This window comes from Oncorhynchus nerka, linkage group LG9b (genome assembly GCF_034236695.1).
Source record: "Oncorhynchus nerka isolate Pitt River linkage group LG9b, Oner_Uvic_2.0, whole genome shotgun sequence".
Taxonomy (NCBI): domain Eukaryota; kingdom Metazoa; phylum Chordata; class Actinopteri; order Salmoniformes; family Salmonidae; genus Oncorhynchus; species Oncorhynchus nerka.
The window spans coordinates 46,408,716-46,427,339 of NC_088424.1; the positions used below are offsets into that span (position 1 = coordinate 46,408,716).

At 44.2% G+C, this 18,624-nt stretch overlaps 1 protein-coding gene across 2 annotated transcripts in view; it reads left to right on the forward strand.

The window, feature by feature from the left end:
• LOC115114039 (vasoactive intestinal polypeptide receptor) overlaps positions 1-18,624 on the forward strand; it is a 126,459-nt gene that overhangs the window by 78,068 nt on the left and 29,767 nt on the right. For both annotated transcript variants that reach the window (XR_010461836.1, XM_065013784.1), the window contains exon 6: positions 11,259-11,388. Coding sequence is in view for 1 of the 2 variants with exons in the window: in XM_065013784.1 (XP_064869856.1) it covers positions 11,259-11,388 (130 nt within the window). In the remaining variant the exon portion in view is untranslated. The remainder of the gene's footprint in view (positions 1-11,258; positions 11,389-18,624) is intronic.

Here is an 18,624-nt window from a genome sequence, read left to right on the forward strand (position 1 = left end):
TGTGTCAAGAGATATAGTACTAAAAGACTTGAGCGTCTCTCTTGATCCTAGGTCCTGGCAGAGTTGTGCAGACTCAGGACAACTGAGGTTTGGAGGAATACGCAGGTTTAAAGAGGAGTCCATAATTTGCTTTCTAATAATCATAATCTTTTCCTCAAAGAAGTTCATGAATTTATCACTGCTAAAGTGAAAGTCATCCTCTCTTGGGGAATGCTGCTTTTTAGTTAGCTTTGCGACAGTATCAAAAAGGAATTTCGGATTGTTCTTATTTTCCTCAATTAAGTTAGAAAAATAGGATGATCGAGCAGCAGTAAGGGCTCTTCGGTACTGCACGGTACCGTCCTTCCAAGCTAGTCGGAAGACTTCCAGTTTGGTGTGGCGCCATTTCCGTTCCAATTTTCTGGAAGCTTGCTTCAGAGCTCGGGTATTTTCTGTGTACCAGGGAGCTAGTTTCTTATGAGACATTTTTTTAGTTTTTAGGGGTGCAACTGCATCTAGGGTATTGCACAAGGTTAAATTGAGATCCTCAGTTAGGTGGTTAACAGATTTTTGTCCTCTGGCGTCCTTGGATAGGCAGAGGGAGTCTGGAAGGGCATCAAGGAATCTTTGTGTTGTCTGTGAATTTATAGCACGACTTTTGATGTTCCTTGGTTGGGGTCTGAGCAGATTATTTGTTGCAATTGCAAACGTAATAAAATGGTGGTCCGATAGTCCAGGATTATGAGGAAAAACATTAAGATCCACAACATTTATTCCATGGGACAAAACTAGGTCCAGCGTATGACTGTGACAGTGAGTGGGTCCAGAGACATGTTGGACAAAACCCACTGAGTCGATGATGGATCCGAAAGCCTTTTGGAGTGGGTCTGTGGACTTTTCCATGTGAATATTAAAGTCACCAAAGATTAGAATATTATCTGCAATGACTACAAGGTCCGATAGGAATTCAGGGAACTCAGTGAGAAACGCTGTATATGGCCCAGGAGGCCTGTAAACAGTAGCTATAAAAAGTGATTGAGTAGGCTGCATAGATTTCATGACTAGAAGCTCAAAAGACGAAAAGGTCATCATTTTTTTTTTTGTAAATTGAAATTTGCTATCGTAAATGTTAGCAACACATCCGCCTTTGCGGGATGCACGGGGGATATGGTCACTAGTGTAGCCAGGAGGTGAGGCCTCATTTAACACAGTAAATTCATCAGGCTTAAGCCATGTTTCAGTCAGGCCAATCACATCAAGATTATGATCAGTGATTAGTTCATTGACTATAATTGCCTTTGAAGTAAGGGATCTAACATTAAGTAGCCCTATTTTGAGATGTGAGGTATCATGATCTCTTTCGGTAATGACAGGAATGGAGGTGGTCTTTATCCTAGTGAGATTGCTAAGGCGAACACCGCCATGTTTAGTTTTGCCCAACCTAGGTCGAGGCACAGACACGGTCTCAATGGTGATAGCTGAGCTGACTACACTGACTATGCTAGTGGCAGACTCCACTATGCTGGCAGGCTGGCTAACAGCCTGCTGCCTGGCCTGCACCCTATTTCATTGTGGAGCTAGAGGAGTTAGAGCCCTGTCTATGTTGGTAGATAAGATGAGAGCACCCCTCCAGCTAGGATGGAGTCCGTCACTCCTCAGCAGGTCAGGCTTGGTCCTGTTTATGGGTGAGTTCCAGAAAGAGGGCCAATTATCTACAAATTCTATATTTTGGGAGGGGCAGAAAACAGTTTTCAACCAGCGATTGAGTTGTGAGACTCTGCTGTAGAGCTCATCACTCCCCCTAACTGGGAGGGGGCCAGAGACAATTACTCGATGCCGACACATCTTTCTAGCTGATATGCACGCAGAAGCTATGTTGCTCTTGGTGATCTCTGACTGTTTCATCCTAACATCGTTGGTGCCGACGTGGATAACAATATCTCTATACTCTCTACACTCGCCAGTTTTAGCTTTAGCCAGCACCATCTTCAGATTAGCCTTAACGTCGGTAGCCCTGCCCCCTGGTAAACAGCGTATGATCGCTGGATGATTCGCTTTAAGTCTAATACTGCGGGTAATGGAGTCGCCAATGACTAGAGTTTTCAATTTGTCAGAGCTAATGGTGGGAAGCTTCGGCGTCTCAGACCCCGTAACGGGAGGAGTAGAGACCAGAGAAGACTCGGCCTCTGACACCGACCCGCTGCTTAATGGGGAAAACCGGTTGAAAGTTTCTGTCGGCTGAATGAGCGACACCGGTTGAGCGTTCCTACAGCATTTCCTTCCAGAAACCGTGAGAAAGTTGTCCGGCTGCGGGGACTGTGCCAGGGGATTTATACTACTATCTGTACTTACTGGTGGCACAGACGCTGTTTCATCCTTTCCTACACTGAAATTACCCTTGCCTAACGATTGCGTCTGAAGCTGGGCTTGCAGTACAGCTATCCTCGCCGTAAGGCGAGCACAGCGGCTGCAATTAGAAGGCATCATGTTAATGTTACTACTTAGCTTCGGCTGTTGGAGGTCCTGACGAATCGTGTCCAGATAAAGCGTCCGGAGTGAAAAAGTTGAGGAAAAAATAAATAAATATATGAACGGTAATTAAAAAGTGAAAACCGTAAAGTTGTTAGGTAGCAAAATAGGTTGGCAACAAAACGCACAGCAACTCGAAAACAAGCCTGCAAGTTGTGACCGGAAATGACGTCACAAGTAACACCAAAAAACTTGATATTGATATCATATATAATAGATAATAACATTGGATATTTTAATGATGTATTGATATTATATATAATAGATAATAACATTGGATATTTTAATGATATATTGATATTATATATAATAGATAATAACATTGGATATTTTAATGATGTATTGATATTATATATAATAGATAATAACATTGGATATTTTAATGATATTATATATAATAGATAATAACATTGGATATTTTAATGATGTATTGATATTATATATAATAGATAATGCTCATTGTTATGGATGTTTCCAAATGACAGTCAATAGAAAACAGCTACATTGCTGTTATTCTGTCTGCAGAGGTCGTGGCTGTATTAGCTGTAGCTAGCTAGCACGCGAGGGATCAGAACATTGCCAGTGAAAATTGCAACAGAACATAAAGAACAAATGATTGGGTCACGTCTGTAACGGCTTTCTACTGGTGAAGGAGAGTCGGACCAAACTGCAGCGTGTAGATTTCGATCCATGTTTAATAAAACAACTTAACACGAATCAACACACAAACTCAACAAAACAATAAACGAAACGAAAACCGAAAACAGCCTATACATGTGTCTACAAACCTCTAACAAGGACATCAAGACACACAGGACAATCACCCACAATACAACCAAAGAATATGGCTGCCTAAATATGGTTCCCAATCAGAGACAACGGTAAACACCTGCCTCTGATTGAGAACCACTTCAGACAGCCATAGACTCTCCCAGAACACCCCACTAAGCTACAATCCCACTAAGCTACACACCACATACAAAACCCATGTCACACCCTGGCCTGACCAAAACATAAAGAAAAACACTTCGACCAGGGCGTGACAACGTCCATAATTATTGAACTAACCAATGGGTCACGTCTATAAATATCAAACTAACCAATGGGTCACGTCTATAAATATCAAACTAACCAATGGGTCACGTCTGTAACGGTTTTCTAGGTGTGGCGAAGGAGAGTCGGACCAAAATGCTGCGTGTAGATTGCGATCCATGTTTAATCAAACAAACGTAACACGAATCAATACAATACACTACAAAACAATAAACGTAACGAAAACCGAAACAGCCTAAACTTGTGTCAACTAACACAGCGACAGGAACAAAGACACTAAGGACAATCACCCACCACAAACTCAAAGAATATGGCTGCCTAAATATGGTTCCCAATCAGAGACAACGATAAGCACCTGCCTCTGATTGAGAACCACTCCAGACAGCCATAGACTTTGCTAGATAACCCACTAAGCTACAATCCCAAATACATACACACCAAAACCCCAAGACAAAACACACCATAATACAAAAACTCCATGCCACACCCTGGCCTGACCCAATACATGAAGATAAATACAAAATACTTTGACCAGGGCGTGACAGAACCCCCCCTAAGGTGCGGACCCCCGAACGCACCTCAAAACAATAGGGAGGGTCCGGGTGGGCATCTGTCCATGGTGGTGGCTCCGGCGCGGGACGTGGACCCCACTCAGTCAATGTCTTAGTCCCCTCTCCTCGCGTCCCTGGATAGTCCACCCTCGCCGCCGACCATGGCCTAGTAGTCCTCACCCAGAAACCCACTGGACTGAAGAGCAGATCGGGACTGAGGGAAAGCTCGGGAGTGAGGGAAAGCTCGGGTGTGAGAGAAAGCTCGGGAGTGAGAGAAAGCTCGGGAGTGAGAGAAAGCTCGGGAGTGAGAGAAAGCTCGGGTGAGAGAAAGCTCGGGAGTGAGAGAAAGCTCGGGAGTGAGAGGAAGCTCGGGAGTGAGAGGAAGCTCGGGAGTGAGAGGAAGCTCGGGAGTGAGAGGAAGCTCAGGAGTGAGAGGAAGCTCAGGCGTGAGAGGAAGCTCAGGCAGGTTGATGGATCTACAAGATCCTGGCTGGCTGGTGGTTCCGGCAGATCCTGGCTGACTGGCAGATCCTGGCTGACTGGCGGATCCTGGCTGACTAGCAGATCTGGCAGATCCTGGCTGACTGGCGGATCCTTGCTGACTAGCAGATCTGGCAGATCCTGGCTGACTGGCGGATCCTGGCTGACTGGCGGATCCTGGCAGACTGGTGGATCCTGGCTGACTGGTGGATCTAACTGATCCTGACAGACTGGCGACGCTGGGCAGACTGGCGGCGCTGGGCAGACTGGCGGAGCTGGGCAGACTGGCGACGCTGGGCAGACTGGTGACGCTGGGCAGACTGGCGGTGCTGGGCAGACTGGCGGCGCTGGGCAGACTGGGAGCACTGGCGGCGCTGGGCTGACTGGGGGCACTGGCGGCGCTGGGCAGACTGGGGGCACTGGCGGCGCTGGGCAGACTGGCGGCACTGGCGGCACTGTACAGGCGGGAGACTCCGGCAGCGCAGCAGAGGAGAGAGGCTCTGGCTGCGCTGAACAGGCGGGAGACTCCAGCAGCGCTGTAGAGGAGAAAGGCTCTGGCAGCGCTGAACAGACTGGCGGCTCCTTGCAGACTGACAGCTCCTTGCAGACTGACAGCTCCTTGCAGACTGACAGCTCCTTGCAGACTGGCAGCTCCTTGCAGACTGGCAGCTCTTTGCAGACTGGCAGCTCTGGCTGCTTCATGCAGACTGACAGCTCCTTGCAGACTGACAGCTCTGGCTGCTCCATGCAGACTGACAGCTCTGGCTGCTCCATGCAGACTGGCATCTCTGGCTGCTCCATGCAGACTGACAGCTCTGGCTGCTCCATGCAGACTGACAGCTCTGGCTGCTCCATGCAGACTGACATCTCTGGCTGCTCCATGCAGACTGGCTGCTCCTTGCAGACTGACAGCTCTGGCTGCTCCTTGCAGACTGACAGCTCTGGCTGCTCCATGCAGACTGGGAGCTCTGGCTGCTCCATGCAGACTGACAGCTCAGGCTGCTCCATGCAGGCTGGCAGCTCTGGCTGCGCTGAACAGGCGGGAGACTCCAGCAGCGCTGTAGAGGAGAAAGGCTCTGGCTGCGCTGAACAGGCGGGAGACTCCAGCAGCGCAGGAGAGGAGAAAGGCTCCGGCAGCGCTGGAGAGGCGAGGCGCACTGTAGGCCTGATGCGTGGTGCTGGTACTGGTGGTACTGAACCGAGAACACGCACAGGAAGCCTGGTGCGGGGAGCTGCTACCGGAGGGCTGGAGTGTGTAGGTGGCACAGGATGGGCTAGACCGTGAAGGCGTACTGGAGATCTTGAGAGCAGTGCTGGCACAGGACGTGCAAGGCTAGGGATGTGCACAGGAGGCCTGGTGCGTGAGGCTGGCACCAACTTCACCAGCCGACTAACACGCACCTCAGGACGAGTATGGAGCGCTAACCCAGGTGCCATCAAATCCCCAACACGTTCCGTCGGGCGAATTCCATGCAAAAAGCACCAACACAGCAACTCCCTCATTTCTCTCTCCTCCAATTTCCCCATTAACTCCTTCACAGTCTCTGTTTCGCTCACCTCCAACACCGGCTCTGGTTCTGGTCTCCTCCTTGGCTCCTCACGATAAACAGGGAGAGTTGGCTCAGGTCTGACTCCTGACTCTGCCACACTCTCCCTGAGCCCCCCCCCCAAGAAATTTTTGGGTCTGATTCTCAGGTTTCCTTCCGAGTCGCCGTGCTGCCTCCTCATACCGGCGCCTCTCCGCTTTCACCGCCTCCAGTTCTTCTTTGGGGCAGCGATATTCTCCAGGCTGAGCCCAGGGTCCTTCTCCGTTTAGGATTTCCTCCCATGTCCAGAAATCCTTATAGCGCATCTCCTCTTTGGGCTGCTCCTGCCTGTTAACACGCTGCTTGGTCCGTTGGTGGTGGGTGATTCTGTAACGGTTTTCTAGGTGTGGTGAAGGAGAGTCGGACCAAAATGCAGCGTGTAGATTGCGATCCATGTTTAATCAAACAAACGTAACACGAATCAATACAATACACTACAAAACAATAAACGTAACGAAAACCGAAACAGCCTATACTTGTGTCAACTAACACAGCGACAGGAACAAAGACACTAAGGACAATCACCCACCACAAACTCAAAGAATATGGCCACTAGCTACAATCCCAATACCACCACCAAAACCCCAAGACAAACACACCACAATTACAAAAACCCCATGCCACACCCTGGCCTGACCCAATACATGAAGATAAATACAAAATACTTTGACCAGGGCGTGATAACGTCCATAATTATTGAACTAATTAAACTAACCATATGGGTCACTTCCATAAATATGATACTAACCAATGGGTCACTTCCATAAATATGATACTTACCAATGGGTCACTTCCATAAATATGATACTAACCAATGGGTCACGTCTATAAATATCAGAATAATGACTGGGTCACGTCTATATATATCAGAATAATGACTGGGTCACGTCTATAGATATCAGAATAACGACTGGGTCACGTCTATAGATATCAGAATAATGACTGGGTCACGTCTATCAATATCAGAATAATGACTGGGTCACGTCTATAGATATCAGAATAATGACTGGGTCACGTCTATAGATATCAGAATAATGACTGGGTCACGTCTATAGATATCAGAATAATGACTGGGTCATGTCTATAGATATCAGAATAATGACTGGGTCACGTCTATAGATATCAGAATAATGACTGGGTCATGTCTATAGATATCAGAATAATGACTGGGTCACGTCTATAGATATCAGAATAATGACTGGGTCACGTCTATAGATATCAGAATAATGACTGGGTCACGTCTATAGATATCAGAATAACGACTGGGTCACGTCTATATATATCAGAATAATGACTGGGTCACGTCTATAGATATCAGAATAATGACTGGGTCACGTCTATAGATATCAGAATAATGACTGGGTCACGTCTATAAATATCAGAATAATGACTGGGTCACGTCTATAGATATCAGAATAATGACTGGGTCACGTCTATAGATATCAGAATAATGACTGGGTCACGTCTATAGATATCAGAATAATGACTGGGTCACGTCTATAGATATCAGAATAATGACTGGGTCACGTCTATAGATATCAGAATAATGACTGGGTCACGTCTATAGATATCAGAATAATGACTGGGTCACGTCTATAAATATCAGAATAATGACTGGGTCACGTCTATAGATATCAGAATAATGACTGGGTCACGTCTATATATATCAGAATAATGACTGGGTCACGTCTATAAATATCAGAATAATGACTGGGTCACGTCTATAGATATCAGAATAATGACTGGGTCACGTCTATAGATATCAGAATAATGACTGGGTCACGTCTATAAATATCAGAATAATGACTGGGTCACGTCTATAGATATCAGAATAATGACTGGGTCACGTCTATAGATATCAGAATAATGACTGGGTCACGTCTATAGATATCAGAATAATGACTGGGTCACGTCTATAGATATCAGAATAATGACTGGGTCACGTCTATAGATATCAGAATAATGACTGGGTCACGTCTATAAATATCAGAATAATGACTGGGTCACGTCTATAGATATCAGAATAATGACTGGGTCACGTCTATAAATATCAAACTAAGCGAACTGAAGGCTAGCAACCAAAAGATGAGAAAGCATGATTTTCCTTATATAAATGAAACCACAAATGTTAGTATTGTTTTCTTTGGCAACTGTGGTATAAACGGCATAAACACCTCCGTTCTCTACATTACTGTAGTATAAGCAGGATAAACACCTCCATTCTCTACATTACTGTGGTATAAATGGGATAAACACCTCCGTTCTCTACATTACTGTAGTATAAGCGGGATAAACACCTCCGTTCTCTACATTACTGTAGTATAAGCAGGATAAACACCTCCATTCTCTACATTACTGTGGTATAAATGGGATAAACACCTCCATTCTCTACATTACTGTAGTATAAGCAGGATAAACACCTCCGTTCTCTACATTACTGTAGTATAAGCGGGATAAACACCTCCGTTCTCTACATTACTGTAGTATAAGCAGGATAAACACCTCCATTCTCTACATTACTCTGATATAAGCAGGATAAACACCTCCGTTCTCTACATTACTGTGGTATAAATGGGATAAACACCTCCGTTCTCTACATTACTGTGGTATAAACGGGATAAACACCTCCATTCTCTACATTACTGTGGTATAAATGGGATAAACACCTCCGTTCTCTACATTACTGTAGTATAAGCAGGATAAACACCTCCATTCTCTACATTACTGTGGTATAAATGGGATAAACACCTCCATTCTCTACATTACTGTAGTATAAGCAGGATAAACACCTCCGTTCTCTACATTACTGTAGTATAAGCAGGATAAACACCTCCGTTCTCTACATTATCTTGCATCGTCCATTATTAATGTACAGAACGGGTGCGTTTATCCCTTAGTTATGGCACGTTATGCAGAAGAATCACTTACAGCTAGCTCATTCAAGCTTTGTGCCGATACCCCCTGCCTCTCCTACACAGGCTGCATTGCACAGTATGTCCTTTCGGTCAGTTTGATAAGGATTTTATGGCGTATTCTACACCCCATTTAACACTAAGACACCTGGATAGAACAGGTTTTCTAAATGCCATAATGTGGCGTTGCACCATCTCTCAAACACACTGTGGAGTGGTTAACAAAAGGACATATCCTGCCATAAACTTCACTACTGTAAGTGATCCTGTGGTACACGCACAAAGACACTCACACACTGAGAGGAAGGGGGAGAGGAGGGGGGAGAGGAAGGGTAAGAGGAAGGGTAAGAGGAGGGGGGGGAGAGGAAGACAGAGAATGACAGAGTTCTGATCATTAATTAAATGTTAAGTGGCCTGGCCTCCCAGTAGGCCTTTTAAAGCATCACACACTTCATTTAACTGTGTGTGTGTGTGTGTGTGTGTGTGTGTGTGTGTGTGTGTGTGTGTGTGTGTGTGTGTGTGTGTGTGTGTGTGTGTGTGTGTGTCCTGGTAAACAGTGAGTGATGTGTTTACTCCAAGCGGTCTTACGATGCGATGGCAGAGGCCACTAACTAGCATATTTCTGGCCTGAGCAACAGTTTGGAGAGTCAGAGCATCACAGGTGTACGGAACACACTGTTTTTTTATATACAGTACACATTGTGAACCAATACACTGACAACAAGGGAAGCTGCCTTGTCTGTCACCACACTATTACACCCACTATGCTCTGATCATTTTAACCCCAATCTGATCGTCACTTCTGTTAGAGGCTCTGATCATTTGAACCCCAATCTGATCTTCACTTCTGTTAGAGGCTCTGATCATTTTAACCCCAATCTGATCGTCACTTCTGTTAGAGGCTCTGATCATTTTAACCCCAATCTGATCGTCACTTCTGTTAGAGGCTCTGATAATTTTAACCCCAATCTGATCGTCACTTCTGTTAGAGGCTCTGATCATTTTAACCCCAATCTGATCGTCATTTCTGTTAGAGGCTCTGATCATTTTAACCCCAATCTGATCGTCACCTCTGTTAGAGGCTCTGATCATTTTAACCCCAATCTGATCGTCACTTCTGTTAGAGGCTCTGATCATTTTAACCCCAATCTGATCGTCACTTCTGTTAGAGGCTCTGATCATTTTAACCCCAATCTGATCGTCACTTCTGTTAGAGGCTCTGATCATTTTAACCCCAATCTGATCGTCACTTCTATTAGAGGCTCTGATCATTTTAATCTCAATCTGATCATCACTTCTGTTAGAGGCTCTGATCATTTGAACCCCAATCTGATCGTCACTTCTGTTAGAGGCGCTGATCATTTGAACCCCAATCTGATCGTCACTTCTGTTAGAGGCTCTGATTGTTTTAACCCCAATCTGATCGTCACTTCTGTTAGAGGCTCTGATCGTTTTAACCCCAATCTGATTGTCACTTCTGTTAGAGGCTCTGATCATTTTAACCCCGATCTGCAATACAATATTTGCCATCATGAAGACTTAAGTCTGGGAAATGTTAGTCACAGTGGTAGTATAGAAGGGAATAAACAGGACAAAGGATCATCAAATGTACAATATAAGTGGTTTGGGAAATGTTACTCAGAGGTGGTATTCCATTCGTGTACTACCGAAGACACAAAGAACAGGAGGAGAAGCATCACGGACATGCTGCATTATCAAATAATGCCTTAATACCTTGGTTTGGGAAATGTTTGGTCACGGTGGTAGTACTATACTGTCCTACCAAACAAAAATGCAGTAACTGCTCATAGCGTTTAACTGAGAGGAATTGCTTTTTATTTACCTTTTGGTTTCACACAGTAACTTTACACAGTTACTGGCTAACATGACCTCCTATTTTCTCCAAAAACACAATTCAATAGAGGCAGGATACTTGTCCACATGATTAAGCATGTATTTAATGTATTTAAAAAATTACATTAACTAATTTTCGACCAAATGAGCAGTTATTGCCCTTTTTTCCTTGGTAGGGCAGAGTAGTTGTAAAACGTCTGTCAAAAATGTAGTCCTGTAATAAATTTAAAAGGAAATAAAATAGGATGACATGATCAAATAAATGTGATTATAACTGCTATAAACTGATATGTATATTTTGTAACGTTCAACAGGAAGTTGCACTGCACCAGAAACTACATCCACATGAACCTGTTTGTGGCGTTCATACTGAAAGCCATTGCCGTCTTCATCAAAGATGTGGTTTTATACGAGGTCGGGGAGTCCGACTGTCAACCTGAAACTGTGAGTCCATGTTGTTTTGTTGTGCTACTTGTTACCATAGAGACCTGGGTCTTAATGTGTACATGTCTAATACTTAAGCTGCTCAACTTAAATACTTGAAAGTAGTCTACGTACCCTGAGTAAGTACAGAATGCTTCACCTTGTTTAGAGGGACGGGTTCAACAACACAGTAAGGACAGAATGCTTCACCTTGTTTAGAGGGACGGGTTCAACAACACAGTAGGTACAGAATGCTTCACCTTGTTTAGAGGGACGGGTTCAACAACACAGTAGGTACAGAATGCTTCACCTTGTTTAGAGGGACGGGTTCAACAACACAGTAGGTACAGAATGCTTCACCTTGTTTAGAGGGACGGGTTCAACAACACAGTAGGTACAGAATGCTTCACCTTGTTTAGAGGGAGGGGTTCAACAACACAGTAGGTACAGAATGCTTCACCTTGTTTAGATGGAGGGGTTCAACAACACAGTAAGGACAGAATGCTTCACCTTGTTTAGAGGAGGGGTTCAACAACACAGTAGGTACAGAATGCTTCACCTTGTTTAGAGGGAGGGGTTCAACAACACAGTAGGTACAGAATGCTTCACCTTGTTTAGAGGGAGGGGTTCAACAACACAGTAGGTACAGAATGCTTCACCTTGTTTAGATGGAGGGGTTCAACAACACAGTAAGGACAGAATGCTTCACCTTGTTTAGAGGGAGGGGTTCAACAACACAGTAGGTACAGAATGCTTCACCTTGTTTAGAGGGAGGGGTTCAACAACACAGTAGGTACAGAATGCTTCACCTTGTTTAGAGGGAGGGGTTCAACAACACAGTAGGTACAGAATGCTTCACCTTGTTTAGAGGGAGGGGTTCAACAACACAGTAGGTACAGAATGCTTCACCTTGTTTAGAGGGAGGGGTTCAACAACACAGTAGGTACAGAATGCTTCACCTTGTTTAGAGGGAGGGGTTCAACAACACAGTAGGTACAGAATGCTTCACCTTGTTTAGAGGGAGGGGTTCAACAACACAGTAAGGACAGAATGCTTCACCTTGTTTAGAGGGACGGGTTCAACAACACAGTAAGGACAGAATGCTTCACCTTGTTTAGAGGGACGGGTTCAACAACACAGTAAGGACAGAATGCTTCACCTTGTTTAGAGGGACGGGTTCAACAACACAGTAGGTACAGAATGCTTCACCTTGTTTAGAGGGAGGGGTTCAACAACACAGTAAGGACAGAATGCTTCACCTTGTTTAGAGGGAGGGGTTCAACAACACAGTAGGTACAGAATGCTTCACCTTGTTTAGAGGGAGGGGCTCAACAACACAGTAGGTACAGAATGCTTCACCTTGTTTAGAGGGAGGGGTTCAACAACACAGTAGGTACAGAATGCTTCACCTTGTTTAGAGGGAGGGGTTCAACAACACAGTAAGGACAGAATGCTTCACCTTGTTTAGAGGGACGGGTTCAACAACACAGTAGGTACAGAATGCTTCACCTTGTTTAGAGGGAGGGGTTCAACAACACAGTAGGTACAGAATGCTTCACCTTGTTTAGAGGGAGGGGTTCAACAACACAGTAAGGACAGAATGCTTCACCTTGTTTAGAGGGAGGGGTTCAACAACACAGTAAGTACAGAATGCTTCACCTTGTTTAGAGGGAGGGGCTCAACAACACAGTAAGTACAGAATGCTTCACCTTGTTTAGAGGGAGGGGCTCAACAACACAGTAAGGACAGAATGCTTCACCTTGTTTAGAGGAAGGGGTTCAACAACACAGTAGGTACAGAATGCTTCACCTTGTTTAGAGGGAGGGGCTCAACAACACAGTAAGGACAGAATGCTTCACCTTGTTTAGAGGGAGGGGCTCAACAACACAGTAGGTACAGAATGCTTCACCTTGTTTAGAGGGAGGGGCTCAACAACACAGTAAGGACAGAATGCTTCACCTTGTTTAGAGGGAGGGGCTCAACAACACAGTAAGGACAGAATGCTTCACCTTGTTTAGAGGGACGGGTTCAACAACACAGTAAGGACAGAATGCTTCACCTTGTTTAGAGGGAGGGGCTCAACAACACAGTAGGTACAGAATGCTTCACCTTGTTTAGAGGGAGGGGCTCAACAACACAGTAGGTACAGAATGCTTCACCTTGTTTAGAGGGACGGGTTCAACAACACAGTAGGTACAGAATGCTTCACCTTGTTTAGAGGGAGGGGCTCAACAACACAGTAGGTACAGAATGCTTCACCTTGTTTAGAGGGAGGGGTTCAACAACACAGTCAGGACAGAATGCTTCACCTTGTTTAGAGGGAGGGGTTCAACAACACAGTCAGGACAGAATGCTTCACCTTGTTTAGAGGGACGGGTTCAACAACACAGTAAGGACAGAATGCTTCACCTTGTTTAGAGGGAGGGGCTCAACAACACAGTAGGTACAGAATGCTTCACCTTGTTTAGAGGGAGGGGCTCAACAACACAGTAGGTACAGAATGCTTCACCTTGTTTAGAGGGAGGGGCTAGAATGTAAACATTTGTTTGTTGGATACTTTCCTTGATTATTGATTACATATCTCCCTCATTCGCTTTAAGCACCAGCTGTCAGAGCAGCTCACAGATCACTGCACCTGTACATAGCCCATCTGTAAACAGCCCATCTATCTACCTCATCCCCATACTGTATTTATTTATTTTTCTTGCTCCTTTTCACCCCAGTATCTCACATTCATCGTCTACACATCTACCATTCCAGTGTTTAATTGCCATATTGTAATTACTTTGCCACCATGGCCTATTTCCCTCCCTTATCTTATGTCATTTGCACTCACTGTATATAGACTTTTATTTTTTTATATTTTTTATCTCTCTCTCTCTCTCTCTCTCTCTCTCTCTCTCTCTCTCTCTCTCTCTCTCTCTCTCTCTCTCTCTCTCTCTTTCTCTCTCTCTCTCTCTCTCTCTCTCTCTCTCTCTCTCTCTTTCTCTCTCTCTCTCTCTCTCTCTCTCTCTCTCTCTCTCTCTCTCTCTCTCTCTCTCTTTCTCTCTCTCTCTCTCTCTCTCTCTCTCTCTCTCTCTCTCTCTCTCTCTCATTTGATTCATTACTCAAACAGAGTGCTGTTGCCTTTAAAGCTTTGTGTCCCTTCCTGGGTTTAGTTTTGAGTTGAGCGTTGCTTTCCAGGCCTCGTTTATAGCATACAGGGTGTAACAGTGTTTGTCGACTCTTTGGAGAGTGTTCCCTAATGAAGTCATGTAACAGGATGTTGGGGAGAGTTCCTGTTTGCTAAACACTCAGAAGTGACTAGCGGTGAGGTGAGCTGCCTGGCTGAGAGACAGAGGAGGGCTGGCTTGGCTTTGAATCACATTGAATCACATTGAAGTGTAGTCAGTAAACTCTGCCACAGCTGCAAATCCAGAAGAACTAATTAACTCTTAACCATACTATTGTTGTCTTATGTTGAATGAAAAAGGGACTAGAACCACGTACAGTATATTCTGAATGAACTAAATCGATCCCCTAGCCCCCCTGCCGACTATCTGCTTCCTAGCAACTAGGTGTTCTGGGATTGGAGGGATATATAAACATAATTTATAAATGCAGGCTTGCTCTCAGAATGGGTGTAATCCTTAATGATTCCACTTATACAATCCTCTCAGATCTGCAGGGTCATGGCTGGCAGTAAGGCTAGGTTTTGTTACTCAGCAATGATATATATGTCATACATACAGTACCTTTCAGAAAGTATTCACACCCCTTGACTCTTTCCACATTTTGTTGTGTTACAGCCTTAATTTAAATTTGATTAAATTACGATTTATTTTTTTGTCACTGGTCTACACAATACCCCTTAATGTCAAAGTGGAATTATGTTTTTAGAAGAAAAAAATTGACAGATTAAAATGAAAAATGAGTATTCAACACCTTTGTTATGGCAAGCCTAAATATGTTCAGGAATAAACATTTGCTTAACAAGTCACAAAATAAGTTGCAAGAACTCATTTTGTGAGTCAATTATATTGTATAATCAGTGGCAGGGCAGTCAGACGCAGGAGAGCAGAACTTGGTAATAGCCGGAGCAGTTTAATAGCAAAACCCACGGCATAAAAATAACAACAATAATTGGGTACAAAAAAACCCGTTGCGCACCAAACAACACGTGCACAAGCACTTGGAATAAACAATCCCACATAAAGACATGGGGGAAACAGAGGGTTAAATACACAACAAATGATTGAGGGAATTGAAACCAGGTGTGAGGGAAAACAAGACAAAACACATGGAAAATGAAAAGTGGATCGATTATGGCTTGAAGACCGGCGATGCCGAGTGCCGCCCGAACAAGGAGAGGACCCGACTTAGGTGGAAGTCGTGACATATATGTAAGGTCCCTCAGTCAAACAGTGAATTTCAAACACAGATTCAACCACAAAGACCAGGGAGGTTTTCCAATGCCTCTCAAAGAAGGACACCTTATTGGTAAAAAAATAAAATAAATGACAGACATTGAATATCCTTTTGAATATGGTAAAGTTATTAATTACACTTCGGATGGTGTATCAATACACACAAGATACTTGCGCCCTTCCTAAATCAGATCCTGGAGAGGAAGGAAACCACTCAGGGATTTCACCATGAGGCCAACAGTTACAGAGTTGTATGGCTGTGATAGCAGAAAACTGATGGATCCACAACATTGTAGTTACTCCACAATACTAACCTAAATGAGTGAAAAGAAGGAAACCTGTACAGGATCAAAATATTCCAAAAATATTTTCAGGGTTGTGAATGCTTACGTAAATGAGATATTTCTGAATGTCATTTTCAATCAACTTGAAAAAAACAATAATAAAAAAACATGTTTTCACTTTGTCATTATGGGGTAGGGTAGCCTAGTGGTTAGAGCGTTGGACTAGAAACCGGAAGGTTGCAAGTTCAAACCCCCGAGCTGACAAGGTACCAATCTGTCGTTCTGCCCCTGAACAAGGCAGTTAACCCCACTGTTCCTAGGCTGTCATTGAAAATAAGAATTTGTTCTTAACTGACTTGCCTAGTTAAATAAATCAATTGTGTGTAGAAGGGTGTGAAAAAACACAATTGAATACTTTTAATTTTTTTTTATACAGGCTGTAACACAACAAAAATGTGGAATAAGTCAAGGGGTATGAATACTTTCTGAAGGCACTGTAAGTACCTTTTGGTCTATGTTTATTAGCTTAAAGTGTGACGGATGGTTTGCTGTTTAACTGTGTGTTTAGTGACACTCTGAGCAGAGTTTTCTCCTGTGGAGTGCTTGCTCCATGATATATACTGTACATTAACAGGGCTGGTAAACACAGCTGGTACCCTCACAGAAGACGAACCTTTAGGAGACAGTTGTAGAAGACTTTTACAGGAGAAAAGACATATAGTAGTGTTGAAGCTATACAAGAGTCACCATATTTCGTAGTCATAAGAACCACTATCTAAATGCAGTGTTTCTCAATCCTGGTTCCTGGGGACCCAAAGAGGTACACTTTTTGTGTTATTGTTCTAGAACTCACACACCTGATTCTAATCAGAAGGCTTGATGATGAGTTGATTTAAAAAAAAAAACTAGGCAAGTCAGTTACGAACAAATTCTTCTTTTCAATGACGGCCTACCGGGGAACAGTGGGTTAACTGCCTGTTCAGGGGCAGAACGACAGATTTCTTTTACATTGTCAGCTCGGGTATTTGATCATGCAACATTTCAGTTACGAGGCTAACGCTCTAACCACTAGGCTACCTGCCACCCCAGTATTAGTATTCAAGTATGTGAATACTAGGGAAATAACAAAAAAAAGGTATACCCCTTTGGCTCCCCTGGACCAGGATTGAGAAACACTGCTCTGATCTGACATGTAGACAGCCCATTAGAAACAGCTTGTACAGAACTCTTAGGGGAGACATGTTGTATATAAAGAGGGACCCTCAGGAACAGCTTAAAGAGGAGACATGCAAACTCGTTATGATAGCTTATAACCACTATCTAATCTAACATTACAGTGTTGGTTTTATAGAACGACAGTTAGTTTGAAATGTATATTGTTTGATTACCTAAGGATTGAATGTTTATAAATAGACTGAGAAAATGTGACATTTGGTGTATGGGAAAAGTAACCCAGCAGCACACAACCCTACATCTCACTGCTGACTTGCTTCTACAGCTAAGCAGGGCTGGTTCTGGTTGATCCCTGGATGGGAGACCAGATGCTGCTGGAAGTGGTGTTGGAGGGCTAGTAGAAGGCACCAATTCCTCTGGTCTAAAACAAATATCCCAATGCCCCAGGGCAGTGATTGGGGACATTGCCCTGTGTAGGGTGCTGTCTTTCAGAATGGATGTTAAAATGGATGTCCTGACTGTCTGTGATCACTAAAGATCCCATATGACACTTATCATAAGGGTAGGGTTGTTAACCTGGGTGTCCTGGCTAAATTCCCAAACTGGCCCTCAAACAGTCACCTAATTGGCCCATTCATCCCCCCTCCTTTCCCCTGTAACTATTCCCCAGGTTGTTGCTGTGAATGTGTTCTCAGTCAACTTGCCTGGTAAAATAAAAAGTGCTATCAAGGTTTTCCTTCTCAATCATCTGACTAACTTGCATGGAGTATCATGTTATTCAGAACCCGTGCAGATCTGCTGCCTTTGAGTAGATAGGTGCCTTAATTCTCTTGGGTAAATTCTCCTAACCTGCTACGAAAAGTCACTTTTGCAAATCAAATCAACCTTTATTTGTCACACGCTGAATACAAGAAGTGTTAGCGTTTCACGGTAAGGTCTACACTTGTATTCGGGGCGCATGTGACAAATAAAGTTTCGCAGAAGTTACTTTTCGTAACAGGTTAGGAGAATTTACCCAAGAGAATTAAGGCACCTATCTACTCAAAGGCGGCAGATCTGCACGGGTTCTGAATAACATGATACTCCATGCAAGTTAGTCATTAGAATTAGAATTATTAGAGTTAGAATTTACGCAAGATAATTCGGTTAAGATTAGAAAAAGGGTTAGGGTAAGGGTCAGGGTAAGGGGTTAGGGTTAGGGGTTAGGGTTGGGGGTTAGGGTTAGATTTGGGGTTAGGGTTAGGGGTTAGGGTTGGGGTTAGGGTTAGGGTCAGGGTCAGGGTTAGGGGTTAGGGGTGGGGTTAGGCTCAGGTTCGGGGTTAGGGTTAGGGGTCAGGGGTAGGGTTAGGGTCAGGGTTAGGGTCAGGGTTAAGGTTAGGGTCAGGGTCAGGTTT